General features: G+C 40.7%; 1 protein-coding gene across 7 annotated transcripts in view; it reads left to right on the plus strand.

The window, feature by feature from the left end:
* Positions 1-16,254, plus strand: part of HTR2C (5-hydroxytryptamine receptor 2C) — a 282,289-nt gene that overhangs the window by 241,919 nt on the left and 24,116 nt on the right. For all 7 annotated transcript variants that reach the window (XM_048080682.2, XM_048080671.2, XM_013183337.3 and 4 more), the window contains one exon: positions 601-1,237. In XM_048080682.2, coding sequence (XP_047936639.1) covers positions 850-1,237 — 388 coding nt within the window. In that variant the 5' untranslated portion in view covers positions 601-849. The remainder of the gene's footprint in view (positions 1-600; positions 1,238-16,254) is intronic.

Here is a 16,254-nt window from a genome sequence, read left to right on the forward strand (position 1 = left end):
TTATGTTATCTGCTTGTTTGGAGAGATTGACAACATAGCATCATATGCTGTTACCTGATATTTATTGGGTCTTATATACCATTTATTTCAAAGTAAAACACAAACTATGTTTTTTATTATTATGAGAGTTAATCACTTATATCTGAGTGTTTTTACAACACCTGTTATTTATCTCAAAATGTGCAAAATATATTCAGACACTTCCGTTTAAGGTGATGGTTTACACAGTGCTTTGGCTGTGCTGTCTGGATTGGTTGGAATTTCAGGCAATTACTATTTTACACAGTGGCAGAGTGTCTGTGAAGTGGCTATCAATTGAAACATATTTTGCTCTTCACATTTGCCTTTGCAGGTTTCACAAAACATTTAATTAGTGATAATCAGCTTTTAACCAGCCAGAGCACACTGATGTGATTCTCTTCCTCTCTCCCTCATGATTGTAGGCATAGTCTGTACCCATAAGATAAATTACTTGCAGTCTGTAGAACATCCTAGCCAGCAGAAAGAGAGAGAATAAGAATGTCACTTGCATGGGAATAAAAAAAGGTGCTTTGTACACTGTGATTTCAGTGAAGGATGCAATTTTTCTTTCCTTTTCAGAATGGTGGACCTGGAAACCAGCTGGAGATTGCGAAGTCTACTTTCCCTGAAGGTTGCTGGTCAGTGGTCACCTTCCGCTTCATACAAGGAAAGAGCTTCACATTAACTTCTGTATGGTTTGTTTCACAATGGAAGATCAAATGATTTTCTGGCTCAGGTTTTGTGAAGTTCGGCATCTACTTTGGACCCAAAATTTGGAAAAGGGATCATCTCTGAGGCAGAGTTAAGAGACAGATTAACCAGTACCAGATGATGAGCACTTTAAGCAGCACTGGAATATTACTCAGCTTGACAACAGTGTCTGTTACACTGGATTTTAGTTTGCATGGTGGTCTGATGGCTTGGTCTTTAAGCAGCAATTTGACTCTGAATCAGAGTTTGCCTACATCTGATCCTCTTAATGCCTCTGAGAAGGGCGAAGTCTCTCGGATGTCGGTGAGAGAGAAGAACTGGCCAGCCCTCTTGATCTTGGTCATCATTCTGCTTACCATTGGGGGGAACATACTGGTAATTATGGCTGTGTCGTTGGAGAAGAAATTGCAGAACGCCACAAACTTCTTCCTGATGTCCTTGGCAGTGGCAGACATGCTGGTGGGTATCCTGGTCATGCCCGTGTCGCTCATTGCAGTCCTGTACGGTAAGTGGCTTCCCTCCTTTTTCAGCTGTATGCTTTCACAGGGCACCCCTGAGGCTGCAGCAATCTGCCTTGCCCAGTTTGTCATGCACTGGTAGCTGTATCAGCGTAGACTTGGCCACGGGTCTCTGCTAAGGGTCAGGCTCTGCTGGGTGAGGGCAGTGCAGTGCCAGGAGCAGTGGTTGTTTCCTTGCTGCTGGAATAAACCATGAACCATGAATAAACCAGTGTTGGTTTCTCTTGCTGAGACCACCTTGAGAAGCTGCAGCACTGAGTCAGCTTTTTGCCTTCTCCATTGATCTGTCCCCAAATTAGCTAGCAACCAAGAGCTCTGGGGAAAGCTGTGTGTGTGGTCGTAGCTGACCCAGCTCTAAGTCAGGTCAGTCTGTCTTTGAGCTTGAATCCCACTGGCATCAATGGGATTTGAGCAATAACTTAGAAAGGAGGTTTGCACTGGTAGATTTGGCACTCAAATGTTCTTGGCGTTTATTACCTGAGCTGAGCTTGCACTGTGCCTTTCAGGGAGTCATTTTGCCTTTCTGTGCCTCAATTTCCCCCTAACCTGAGAACAACTTTCTCTGTTTTAAAACTGTGAGATATACACGTGTAGGTGTTCATTGTTGCTGTGTGACCCTTCCCTCCTGTATTAGGGTCAGTGCATTTGCTCCGTAGTGGGGCATTTTTCCTACGCTGTGTTAGAGCAACAGTGCCGTGTAGGACCGCTGTTAGAATTTCAGAAGTGTAAAACATCCACCACATCCAACTCTCTTATCTGTCTGAGACTCTGAATCCTAGGACTCCCTATTTGTGGATATTACAAAGGGATATTGCGTTTGTTTCTGTATCTGATCATCATGTTTGTATACACATGTATCAGTATAGTGTGTGTCCATTTAATATATAGCATTTAATCATTTTTGAAGTCTGTTTTCAGATTTTCTTTGAAAGGTATTTTAATATTGATATTTCTTGGAAACAAATAATGCTGTTTACTTACTGATTTGATTAGAAATTGGTTTACTGTCCTATAAAGTAAAATGTAGGGATATTTATGTGACTTCTTCGCTTGCCTAAATGATTAAATTGGACAGAGATTCATTTCTAAAACACATTGATCAAGCATACATTATTCCAAAACTTATATAACCTGTCTACAGTGAGTTAAATCAATATGTGATTTAGATACAGACCTAGCCATTGAGTTCTTATGCATAAAGCCTTTTATTTTGGACTGTCAGAATAGTTCCATCTCTAAATCTTCTGCAAATTACAACACATGTATTTTATTTTTAGCATTTTATTCTGGTTCTCTGGAGCTTGAAAGATAGCATATAAATACTGAATTATTTGACTGACCTGCACTTGCATAAATTCTGGGTTACCCAGTGACTCTGAAAAGGCAAATTTATGGAAGTGATCCACATACATACATACCTTCTGAGTCCTGGGAAACTAATGGAAATAGATTTTCTGTTGTTCCTCGAAAATGATTCCTTAAGGTCATTTAAAGGTATGAAGCATGCTACATATTTATAGGCAAGTAAATATCATTGATCTGAAGAGGAATTGCAATTCTTTCTTTTTTTTTTTTTTTTTCTACCAGAGCATCAATATTAGCTGGTGGTGGCCTAAACACTTCTCTGCAGGCACACCACACTAGGTAGATTTTTTGCGAAGTTTTAATTTGGAAAAGCTATGGAAATACTGTGAGAAACGAGACTAGCTACTGTTACCTCAGAGGAGCCATGGACTGTCAGAACCGTGCTTGTCACTGGCAGCACCCTCTTGGGCTGCCTGGGCAGCCCTTGCTGGGCTACCACGTTCAGGCTTTGCGTGGGGAGGAGGAAATTAAAGTTTTGGGAAAGTGAAGCGTGGAAGTGAGCCTCAGGGAAACTTGTGAAGCTCTGCAGGTCGTCCACTTATTCCTGAGTCTGTCCTAAGTTGTATCACTCCGCTGTTACACGTGCTGGTTGTGAGGACAAAATCTGTCTCTTGTGGAACACAGAGCTTGTTAACTTAGTTTTCTTGGAGTTACACCTTTTAGAAAGTTGGTCCTTCTTACAGGAGCATGTAAGCACTTTAGACACCACAGTGGCCAGGAGGATGTTGGACTATCACACTTACAAAATGCTAGAGGTCAAGAAAAGTTTTACAAATACTTTAATAGATTTTGTGTTGTTTGCCATGGTAGCACACAAACCAATACCAATGATTAAGGGAGGGGAAGGGAGAGGGGATATTCATATTTCAGCAGAATTCTTCTGTGAGTGTCTGGGGTTCATGGCTAAGGACATGGCTTGGAGACATAATTGCGAATGTTCAGTCATCTTTATTCTGTGTATTTTGACCTGTATATTCTCTACAGTCTATACGCTGTGGCACTAGCCTCTTCAAAAGCTGCTGTATGGAGAAGTACGTGCAATAGATCTCTTCCAGATTTGGAGAAGTTACTTTTAATTTATGTAATCAGAAAGTAACCTTAAAAAATATATGTAATAAATAGACAAGTGATTAAGTTGCTTTTAAGTTTCCACATCAGCTCTCTGAGTCCCAATGATAAATTCTAATTTGCAGAGTGGGTTCATTTCCTTAATTTTCATTTAATGAGATTAATGAAGTAGACTTGGCTTGAAGCATAACCAGAAAATTGAATAGACACCATCCACAAAGATTTCTGTTTTGAGTGTGGGTTTTTTGTTTTGTTTTGTTTTTAAGAAGTAAAAATCAAGTTGTCAGTTAATTTCAGAACCTTATTTCAAAGAAAGTGTTGGCAGGATACATTATTCTGGATTTTTCACCAATTAGTCTGTGCTCTGATATATTTATCAATTAGTCTTTCTTAAATGTCTTGGACTAATAGATGACTTGCTTTTGACAACTTAGAACATTTTCCATGGCATGTAATTCCTAAAGAATTAAACAAATTACTTTATTAATTAATAAACATGCATCGGGAAGAGTAAATGAGAAATTAAAACTGTGTTTAATCTCAATGGAGAAATTTCAGATGTAGCTAAAAATATTGGTGTGACCTGTGAGGGTATCAGCTATTCTGCTAGTAGTGGAACTTCTGACAACATATGGAGATCTGCTCCTTAGGGTGTTTTAGCAAAAAGCAATGATAGGTTTGCATCATATGGAGTGGCTACTGGCAAGAAAAGGTAGGTCTGATCTTTCTCTTGCATTCCTTCATTACTTTTAGTAGACAACGCCCATCATCTCTTTGTATTGGCAATTCCAGAAGGTATTAAAATTCCTTTGCTCTCATGAATCTAGACCAACATGTTAACAGATGCTAACAAGTTGCTGTTTTGGCCAACAAGTGGCTAGCACATTCATCTGAGACTTCAGGTTTCCAGGCTTCGCTCTTCTCTCTGAGACTCAAAAAAAGCAATGTAACCCCGGTGGCCCAACACAGTTTTCAGGAAGGCTGCTATTAGATGCAGCATCCATTAGCACCAACTGCTGGAGCAGCTTTACACCCAGATTATCATTATTATTGCTAATTATCATCATTGTTATGTGGTGACAGAGATGTGCTGAGCACTTGCAGCAGACTTCTCTGCGTATTCCCTCTGCAAAAGGAAGGGAGTGGGGAAGCAGAACAGCTGCCAGTCAAACAGCTTGCTCTGCCATCTCATTTTGCCTGACCCTGTTCTGCCCTTTTGTGGTGGCACTCACTATTAGCAGCAAACATCTTGCAGAGAGACCTGATCAGGTGAGACAAGGACAAGGTGTCACTGAATAAGTTACTGGATGCAATCAGTATCTGAGAGGACAGACAGAGTGTACATGGAGTGCTTGTAATGCAAGTAGCCTCAGCAGAACCAGGGCATACCAAATGCCTTGATGATACCTGTCATTTTCTGAAGATGCAGCATGGAGCAACGTGCTGATGCAAGAGAAGGGAACATCTACACTGTGGTAGTTTTGTTGTTCTGTGTTTGTGTTTTTTTTTTTTTCCTGCTGATTTCTAGTAATAACTCTCAAGGCATGGGTTAGGATTTATTGCTGTCAACTAGCTATAGGTGCCCGCACCCAAATACTGTGTGGAAAGGGCACAAAGAGTTAATATAGCCGTTGTTTTGACCTTCATTTAAGAGAGAGAGTGAGAAGGTAAAATAAAAAGTCATGTTTCCATGTTACCTTTAGTGTATTTTAGTGTATTTATAGCTGTGAGTTAAACTGCTGCAGTTGTATGTATGCAGTAGTGACTGTGGCACTCTTGGATTAATTAACAATCTCCCACTGCTGACAAATTCCTGTCTTAGTTCCAGCTATTTATTTTCTAATCTAGTCATCGGCTTATGACTGACATGTCAAACTGGTGAGATCAGCCTATTACTTAATGTAACAATTTGTGTTCAAAATCCATTTGTGGTCTGGAAAAATGGTAAATCAAGAATCTGAGACCTGGTCCTGACCACTTTGTCCATGACCTGGGCTCCAACGGGTCACTTTGATGTACTGCTTTGACGTCGTCCTCCCTGGGTCACATTACTCCTGGCACCTCCCTGTGCTGGAGAAACATCCCATCAGTTCTTGCCATGTCCGCTGGCTGCACATTCACACACCCTGGGGAGGATGGGGGGGCCCTTTCCTTTCCCAGCTGGCCTAACTGCCTACATTACTGCCGGTATCGACTGCTCCTCCATGCTCAGCTTTGCTACTGATAGGGTCAGCTGAAGCTAGGGCAATAATTCTGTGAAATCCTAAAACATTCTACCTCATTGTTCCCTCCCTTTCCAGATTATATATATATATAAACTTTAATTCAGATATTGAGTATCCTGCTATTGAATTTTCTCTGTGTTAACAATTGCTGGTTTACCTAATGTGACAAATGGGATTAAGTTGTGTCATAGCTGTGTTTCTGCTGGGAAAGCTAACTCTGTATGCTGTGCCCTGAATCCTTGTAAAAGCTTCCCTTTTGCTACCCGAGGTTTAAATTTTGGTTAGAGTGTGGGAAAAAAAAAAACACTGAATAGCCTCTTGGATACTCTGTTGAATACTGTATCCTGACTGTAAAATATCTTGAGGCACTAAATGTTAACTTGTAGGATTTTCCAAAGACCCTGAAAATATTGCACTCTTGTGATGACACTGTTCTTGATCATGTTTAGAAATTGCAGTAGGACCCCACTTAACTTTAACTTGATAGCTTCTGGTCAAGTGAGAGTCAAAGCTGATGAGCTGAAATCAGCAAATGAGATTGTGACTGGAGAGGGGGACAATACCTGGCAAGAGGAGGGAGTGATGCTACATGCCCTTTCTGAGCAGTGCTTGACTTTGGTCACATGTATGAGCATCAATATCTTCCCAAAACATTTTCAGTAGGAGCCTTTAGCTTTTAATCAATATACCGAGGGCTGGCTTTGTTCCATACACATTAATTTCTTCTTAATTTCATTTCTGATTTCATCAGAGATTATTCATACCTTATTTTTGCCTTTTTATCTTGTTTGTAGTTTTGATTGGACTTAATAAAGAGTGGAAGCCTGGCTAGTGGGGAAAGTGGCATCATCTGAGCAGGGCAAAGCACTTTGAAATAAAGATGGTAGTGTTCCACAGTACTTCATAGTCATTTTGTTGCAGCTTTTATTAGTGCTGAATTGTTTTTAAAAATAGTCACAGGAATTTAACTTATTCTTGTCTTCTGTTATTCTTTCTCATTATTTGGATGTGGTTTTTTATTGATGCATTTAAGTGACAAAAGGTGTTTTTGTGGGCACAGCTACCCCCTGATAGAGAAAGAAGAGACTTAAACTTGTTTTTATTTTCAGTGAAATAACATCTCACTGTTAATGACTGTACAGGTTGTTCTGTTGTCTGAGTAAACACCCATTCATTTGACTGAAGAGGCTTCTTTATATGCTCCTTTCTAAGCCTCTTTCAAGTTTTAGTCCCATCAGGCCGAGGAAGAGAAAGATCAAAAAATGGGCATCCCACAAAACTGGAGAAGAGTTGTCTCCATCATTGTGGAGCTCCACCACGATGTCTCCATGACAAGCTGCTGCTGTGTTATGTAAAACAAGACACACAGCGCTGACAGTGAATTTCCTAGGAAGGAAAGTAATTGAAAAGTTGCCTGGTCAAGCTTGTATCTTGGCTTTCTTTCTGCTGAGTTTATCCTTTTGAGACGATTCAGGGTTTTGGTTACAAGGCTATCAAGCAAAGAAACAATTCATAAATAAATTGTATAAATACAAGGAAAGGAAGTCTTTGCTGCCTGCAGAATGACTGTTCTTTGTTTGGACATTGTTTAAAATGATGTTAAAACATTACTTTGGATTAGATAGGACTTATGAACAGCTTCTCAACCTGAAACTAAGTAGAGCAAGAAGTAATCCTAGCTCCTCTGGAAAGTAGTCTTATATCACTTCTAAACAACATCTGCAGGATATGGCTTTCTTCTAGTAGATAAAATTATAACACTGTTCAGTGTCCGACCTGCCATCACTTCTCTGGGCAGATGGTAATTGGTAACTGAGCTGTTTTTTTCTATGCATGCTGCAGCTTCACAGGCAGATTTAGAAAACCTGTCACTTTTAATATAATAGGAACCAGCCCCATAAAAATTCAGATTTCAGTAAAACTTTGGCTTGCATTGTAAATTCTTCCTAAATAATTTTGTGGGACCCACTCTAAATCTTCTATGTGGAAGCTCTTTTCTCTCTCTCAGGAGAAATGTTTCCCTTCCTCAGCTGACCTTACTGTGAGCAGGCTGCAGCAACAGCATCTGCTATATTTGTAGTGAGAAGAAACATTATCATGGCAAGCGAGCTGTGACAGCCAGGAATATATTTCAGAATAATAGAAGGGAGAGGAGCTGACAGCGCTTGCTGGTACTGCACCTCAAGCGTCGGTCTGAACTGTATCCTCAGAGATCCTGTGCACCACAAGAAAGGTGGGAGCAAGGCCAACTTCCCCCTGTGCAGTTTATGTAGCAGTTCCTTGGCCCCATCCTGAATGAGCCTTGCGGTGGATTGTGGGCTGCTCCTTGTGTCTGCAATTCCTGCTGTGTTTGTCTGGCAGGATGATTCCAGTCTTTCCTCCAACCTGTGTGAGCAGAGTGCAACCATGACAAGCCCCAACCTGGGCTGTGCTCTCTGCTGTGTGCAACGTGTATGGGCCAAAGTCACGACAAGTACTGTGGGGCAACAGTGCATAGGTGCAGCCAGCCATAACTGTCACGCAGCCTCTGTGATGTTTTAATATCCATCTTGCCTGCGCTACCATCTGTTACCCAAGGTAGGACAAGTGAACTGGTTGTTAATAACCGGCTATAATGAATGCACAAGTGTCCCTCCTGGGCTCTCGGCAAGGCTTCATTAACTCCAGTTACAGGAATGAAGGTTATGTTGCACAAGGTGTACTTCTGTGTGCTTTCTGTTTGAAAATGAATGCTGTTATTCATTACGTGCTCTGGAAGTGAATGCTTCACTCGGGGAAGCTGCCTCTCTCCTCTTCCTGCTTCGCTGTAGCGCGGGGGAGCCTGGTCTCCGTTGTGCTGCGCACGACTTGATGCCCTGCATGGCATAAGAGCAGGCAGCAAGGGCCTCTCCAGGTTGTCATACCCAAATCAGCCTGCTGAACCCTGTATTCAGGAATCCTGTCAGCTCTGGAGAATGCATAGCTTCCCAAGTGAGCGTGTCATGACAGCTAAAGCTGCTCTGAATGCTTTTGTCTCAATTTTTTTTTTTTTTAAATGAAATACGGTTTGTTGCCAAAACTGAGAGCTCTGCAGAAGTGTATCCATTTCTACAGCATTTCTCCTGGGAAGATGGAAGAGGAATAGGATTGTTCTCATTGCTGGTGAAATATTTTTTCATTATGTGGGAGTCTGAGTCCCATTCTATCTGCTTCACAGTGACCTGTTGTGCAAAAATTAAAAACATTTCTACTAACATAATCACTAGGGCATATCAATCTATTGATAGGTATTTCAATCTATGAAGTAGAATTTCAGTCTTGGACTAGTTTAATTTTAACTCTATTTTTTCAAAAATCTTCAGAAGTTCTTATGTTTATTCCAATGTTGAATGAAAATAAATGCAGGCATGTGCTATAAACTGGCCAAATCTTCGGAGCCTGTGTTAACGCAAACCCAATTTCTGTGATCAGCAAGTGCCATCCTCCAAGGCAGGAGATCACCACATCTATCTCTGATAGCAACGAAGGCAGCTACGTCCAAGCTCCCAGTTTGAGCTGACTTGTGCATCCTTCAACTGCTCCCTGCAAGCCTCTGGCCCATCACTTCAGCGTTGCTCAGGTTTGCTTGCACACAGTGAGCCTTTCCTCATTGTTCAGGAGAGCAGAGGAGCCCTGGCCCCAGGTTTCTAATCTTCCTTCCCACGCCGCTGAGCTCCGGACCAGGGTGATGTAGCAAGAAGACTTTCCTGACATAAATCAATGCCAGCTTTAAGAGAGTTTGAATGCTGCTCTTCTTATGTGCTGCGGGTAGGGCCTGGAAATTTTGTGCCAGGCCCCTGTTGCAAATTTGAACTCACCTATAATCCACATTGTGGAGCGTCAATTTATGGGATTCTGAAGACCAATTTCTGCTGTCAGATACAGAGGCAGAATGATTACTAATTACGTTTTTTAACCACCTGCCTCTTTCTCGTTATTTCTCTGCTCTGTGCTGCCTGCATATTGTTCAGTGTTGCCTTCATCCTTCTTCTCAGTGTAGGCAGCAAATTTTTTTATTATCCTCCCCGTGTTCATTTCCATTGACAAGAGGATCTTGCCCACATGCCAGCTTTAGGAGGAAACACCAGAGATTATTTTTTTTTCTCATTCTTAAGCATGTTCTTTTGCTTCTCCTAACCTCTTGCTGTTAAGTAACCAGCTACTTTGCCTACTATGGGTTACTGGAGCCTTCAGCCTCTGACCTGCTGGGGATAACGCTGCTGTGCATGGAGCCTGGGCTGTGCAGTCCAGCAACGACTGAACACAGCACAAAAAACATCCAACGGTTTCTGTTTCTGGTGACTGATCAAGAGGCCCGGTCACACAGAGGGTTGCATAGCGGCTTTCTCTGGGATGCTAGAGTGCTTATTGATTGCACACCCTTTGAATCACCTCGTTATAGATTTAATTAAACTTCACCCTGCTGGAGAGAGTGAGGGGATCACAGAATCCCTGGGTACACACCCAAGAGTGGGATGCACATCAGAGAGAGCTGCTGTACCACAAGGGTGCCAATGGCTGTGCAAGCATCCCAGCCCAGAGCGCTCTGGTGGTGCTGGGTCTCAGGTGTGAGCAATCCACACATGCACTATTCAATAGTCTCAGCACACTACAGCGCTGTCAGGCTCAGAGTTAATCCCTGCCTTTCAGGAAAATGTGCTTGTGGCCCTGATTTTCGCAGGTTGTGAGGGATGCCGCTCATCGTTTGTCCCGTGGGTTTGACAGGCTTTTTGGTGGATGGTGCCTCTTGCAGAAAGACCTGAACAAAATCAATTGTGTTAATCTGAAAAATGTTGCATGAAAGCATGAATTCATATATCTGAGCTTAAAGGTGAGCTGGTGAGTTGTCAAGTAGAAAAGAGAAGTCTTTTTCTTTTTTCTTTTTTTTTTTCTTAATGTAGAAAAATAGAAGAAGAATGCTAAAGAACATCCTCAGTTTTATTTTCTAAATGTTACTTTTTTGCCTCCTTTGTTGTGAGCAGTTGTAGCAGGCTTCAGGTAGGGAAACATTGCGTGGTTCCCCTTGTGCTCACAGGCGGATCTGGGGAATGGCTTCCTACAAAATATACCGGGGGAGATTCTGACCATGCTGAAGTCAGTGAGAACATTGGCAGCAAGTTCAGACAGCCTGGGGCTTTTGCCAGAGTATTCTCTGCATCCTCCAGCCCTCTTTACACTCCTCGTGCATGGTCACGGCTGTAGCTGTTGGCACAACTACAGCAGCATCCTTCATCTACAAGGGTCGCAGATGTTTTACTGATCTCTTCTGAGTATAAGAAAATCTCTACCACTGCAATGCAGCTCCCTTCATGGCATTTCAGTTTATTAGGTTTCAGCACCATCATACTAAGCATGGGCAACTCTCCCATTAAAACTTTATGACACCTGTAAGTAAGAGAAATTAGCTGGCACCAGTACCAATAAGATAACCTAACACCGTGCAGTGCAAAATATGTAGCTCGGTCCTGAAATTTGCTCTCACTCTGCAGAGCCTGATCCTAAAGAGTATTTCAATGGACTTTCACTTGCTTATGCATTTTTGGGATGAAAAGCTGCTTGTGATTAACCTTTGTGTTGGCTTTGTGAGGTTGGTGCTCCCTAACGTTTTTTTCTTTTTCTCTGTTTTCTGCTGGAAGAAGAGAAAGTCCATCTCCTCTGGACCCTTGATTGACTGAGACTGTTGAGATTTGTTGGTTGGTTGGTTGGTTGGTTTGAGTTAAATAAGGCGAAAGGCAAAGGAAGCAAATTCATCTTAGAGAAATAAATCATATTTTGCATGATCCAAATAGGAAAATGAAATCACAGACTCCAAGGAGAGTTTCTTGATCTCACAGGAATAAGGAGTTAAAAGGACTTTCTGACTCACTGTGTCCTGTTGTTTGCTACCAGGTATTAGTAAGACAGAGCTATTGCAGTCATATCTTCTATTTTCCAGATCCTGTTTCCTTTCAGGTCTGCCTGCTGTTGGGATGCTGAAGCCAGGATCTGTATGTGACAGTGTGTAGCAACAGAAAGCCATGACAAATCTCTGAGCACCTTATTACCAATCCAAAATTCGTATCTTTGCCAACCTCAACTTTCCTGCAAGCAGCAGTTTTTAAATAGAAAATTCTAACATTGCAGTGTGAAAAAAGCAAAACCTCCGCGTCCCTTTGTACTTTGTAAGGAGAAGCAAATGAGCCTTGTAACTTTCCTTCAAAACTCAGTAAACTGGGTTGCTTCTCCTTTGCAGTTTTATCCAGGGAAATCTGTTAGTATTTCCACTGTCACAGCTATATGAAGCACAAGAAGTCATAAAGTTATCATCTCTAAACTATTTAAGGGCTGTGGTCTGAAATAAAGCCAGAAGGTAACTGGTAATGAGAACAAGTTGTAGAGCAGGCTTCTGATACAGAGACTCAGGTGGGCACTTGCTACGTGGAGGCAAGTTTTATGCATTACTGCCAGTCTTACCCCAAAACACCCCCTGGAAGCAGTCCTAGATAAGAGCTAACCATGTAAAATATTCCCCAGGCATCTCAGTGAGGATATTTCTTCGGCAGCCTCTACAAATGTGGCAGAAAAGACCAATGGAGTCCAGCTTCAGCCTCCTTCCAAATTGCTGAAAGATGAAGGGAAAAGTTAAAATACTCTGTGATCTCAGTGGAGTAATTCCTACTTATGCTAGCTGAATATATGGCCTTATAGTTTTCTAATTTACCCACAACATATATGCTGCATCCAATTAGGGAGCTACTTTTCATATTTTAGACTTTATATTGGACAGGCATGTCTTGACTACACAATGTAGTTTTAGAATTGCCCATCCAAAACAAATCTTGTATGTTCAAGTATGGCTCATGAGAATGATGTTGAATGGTGCACCTTCAAATGTTATTTAATGCAAATAAGGATTTAGATCCAATTATATTTTTAATTTCACCCTTTTGCTATTTTTTTTTTTTTAAATGCAAAAGGTTTTAAAATTCACACGAATTTAAGGGCCCCAAAACCCGGAGTATGTATATTTACATTTCTGTTTTACAGGAGAACTAATCTCAGTTTAAATACAGCAGTGGTTTTAATGCTGTCAGTGCAATCTTCTCATGCCCAATTTGCTTCTAGATCGGTGAAGCTAAATGTGCTTTAAAATGCATGAATCTTTGTTTACTTTTTATGACGGTAGCTCCACTAGTAGCTCTGTAAGCTCATTGCCTCATTGTAATTAACTTTTATGAGTTTAGTTGAAAAGAAATATAAACTTACATGTTTTGTAGCAAATCAGAAATTGATACAAGACAACAAGAAAAAAATGGAATTGTTTTATATAAACATATAGACCCTATGACAATAAACTACTTGATAGATAAACTTGCTGGTTTGTAAAGGTGCCAGGTGGATTGCCAAGATAACAAGTCAAATGAAGACAGCTAATGTGTCTCCCCCAGGCAAATTTAGCCTCATCTGGGAGGAAGAACAGCAGCACCTCTGGGTCCCTGGGCCGGAGGCCACACAGAATCTTCCTTGGGTATGTTGAAACATAATTTTTTTTAAATAGAGGGAAATGATTTAATGAGAATTTCAGACATTTGACAAAGACTGAATTCATTTTAGTATATATCATTGTACATATATATATACACACAAATATGTATATACTATGTATAGCAAATCTATTAAGATATATATATATATATCTTCACCTCATATAGCTTCTTGCAAGGACTTTATCTGAGTTATGGGTGCTAGTCCCAGCTTAGGTATCCTTTTGCAAACCTCACCTGAGTTTAGCTTCAGCTGTAGCTTGGGCCTTCCTCATTTTCACAATCTGTTGACCATCTGGAGAGAGACCCAGCTACCATGTGCACCGCCTCTGCAACTGCACCACAAAGCCTGGTGCTCCAGCAGCATCTGCTCAGTGAGCAACGGAGCTGTGTGTGGACTGACATTTGCTTCTATTGATTTTTGTAAACAGAGAGAGAGAGAGAGAGAGAATGAGAATTCCATGGAATAGCAGGGAAAAAAGGATGGTAACTCGAGAAAAGGGTAGTAACTCCTCCTAAGCTTTATCCAAACATTAATTTAACTTAGGGAGGTGGGAAATACAATATCCTGCACTTAGAAACTTCAAATATGTGACATGGAATTTAAAAATCAGAGGTGACCACGCGATGCTGATCAGAGCTGTCACAGAGGAGTGCATCTCGGTAACTTCATTGGTTTTGTCCATCTTGAATACACCATACCAGTTACTGCTTTTGCTTTTATTTTCTGTTACCCATAAAGGCCCCTACTTCCCCTCCTGGAAGCTGCTTGCAGCTAACTTTAGTAACGTGCTCACACACCAAATATCTAGAATATATTATCTCATGCCGAGTTCTTGCTATCTCTTCTCACTCACCCTAGCAGAGTGAAATTCAGATGAGGAACTAGTTAGTCGCATGTGTTTTTCAGCACTTGCCAACAAGCAGTTACAATTTCCAGGAACAGTCCTACTTGCAGTCTGTTGTAAAGATTAACATATGGCTCATTTTCCTGTGCTGGCTGCAGCTGCAGATATTGGAGAACATAACGGGAAATGCAGAAGGACTCCACGGATGGTCAGCTGTATTTCTGTACTCACTCCTGACTTAACATGTAATTGAAAAACTGTCTCATCTTTGTTCTCTGTGGAAATTACTCCCTGTATTCACTGGAGGAGTCTGTTGTTGCTTGTAGATAGATGCTTCATGCCAGCATTTTGCTACTTGGTGTTTTTGGGTACATCTGATTATATTTGTTGCTTCTACTGTACTGTGTTATGGGTAGAATTTTGTGAAAATAACTACAGTTTCTTTTCAACATATGGTATCCTTAATCTTCTTTACGTGATTGATATAATAGTATCATAATTTCTTGTATAATGGCTCCACCTGAGTGATGGTAACATGCCAAGACCCCAAGGAAGCATTTTCAGAGGAGGTTCATGTAATGGGCCAACCAATCTTTTGAGCCTAAAAGTGTGGAAAAATCATTGCTATTTTTCAGACCAATACATATATAGACATCTGCTTTTCAAAAGGCGTAAAGAAATAATGAGAGAAGCAAGGAGAAATCTCTGAAAAGCACTTGGATATACTGTAAGATAAATATACCAATGTAATATATTTGCTTGAATTATGAATGTTTCCAGGATTGGGTCAATTAACTCAGAATTAACTCAAATTTTTATTCTACTTCCTTTTACATCTGTCTGTTGAATTGATATCTTTAAATTCTTCTCAGCAAATTATGATTTTAATGTCTCTCCAATTCATGTGACACATCCCTTGAAATTCTGGCTCTACAGTTCTGTAATATTCATTAAAATGCACTCAAATACCCTTATAGGGTAGTTTGCTTCCCTGAGACCTAATGGTAACAGTAGCATTAAGTTCTCACTCTGTTTTACCAGCCCATGCTGGGAAAGAGGCTCTGATGTGATTCATCTGCTTGTGTGGTAATTAAATGGAAATTACATTGATGGAAGAGGGGCCACATGCCAATTTCTCTGCCTTGCACTAATTTGCACATTGTGTCATTGACGCAATACAATCCTTTTCTGAATGGACATCTCACAAGAGAAACAAAATGTATCCTCACTAGCTTTTCAGCCAAAATTGCCATTAAATATGCTAATGAGTTGAGGCAAATTTCTGTATGAGCCTGTCATGAAGCCTATGCTGTGATTACCAATACATGCTATATCAACATTCTGGTTTCAGGTATTAGTTTCAAATATATATTAGACTTTTTCAAGCTTCCTCTGTGTTTTCACTTTTTAGTAAGGCTTGTGGTTGGAAAACTTTACTATTCCTACAGGAATATTGATAAACACAATAACAACGTTGGGTTTAGTGAGTGACTCTCTCCTCTGAGATGCCACCTCCGTTCCTAGGTGAAAAAGGTTCAGGTCTACAAAAAGTTCAACTAGTGATACACAAACATTACATAACTAAGTCCTCTGTTAACTATTAGGTACAAGATATTAGGGGAAAGGCAGGATGGTTGATATGATTCTGCTGATTCTCTGTTATTTCTTGGGTGGCTTGATTTCCATTCCTGTTGACATGCTGGCAGCAGTCTCTGCTTTTCCAACTGTGTAGGAGATATCAGGACAGACCAGTTGTTACCTTGACCAATCCATTTCTACTTTCTGATGTATATATATATTTTTTTTGTGTTGTGTTTACTTTAGTTAAGTTTTTAGGTGTTTTGTTTGTTTTTATAGAAGTCTTTTTTCATCCACAATCAGAGGCAACAGTTGTAGAAAAAGGTCTTGGTGTTGCTGAGATATGGAAATACGTAAAAGCCTGTATGACAGGCTTTTA

The sequence above is a fragment of the Anser cygnoides genome, chromosome 13 (genome assembly GCF_040182565.1).
Source record: "Anser cygnoides isolate HZ-2024a breed goose chromosome 13, Taihu_goose_T2T_genome, whole genome shotgun sequence".
NCBI lineage: Eukaryota > Metazoa > Chordata > Aves > Anseriformes > Anatidae > Anser > Anser cygnoides.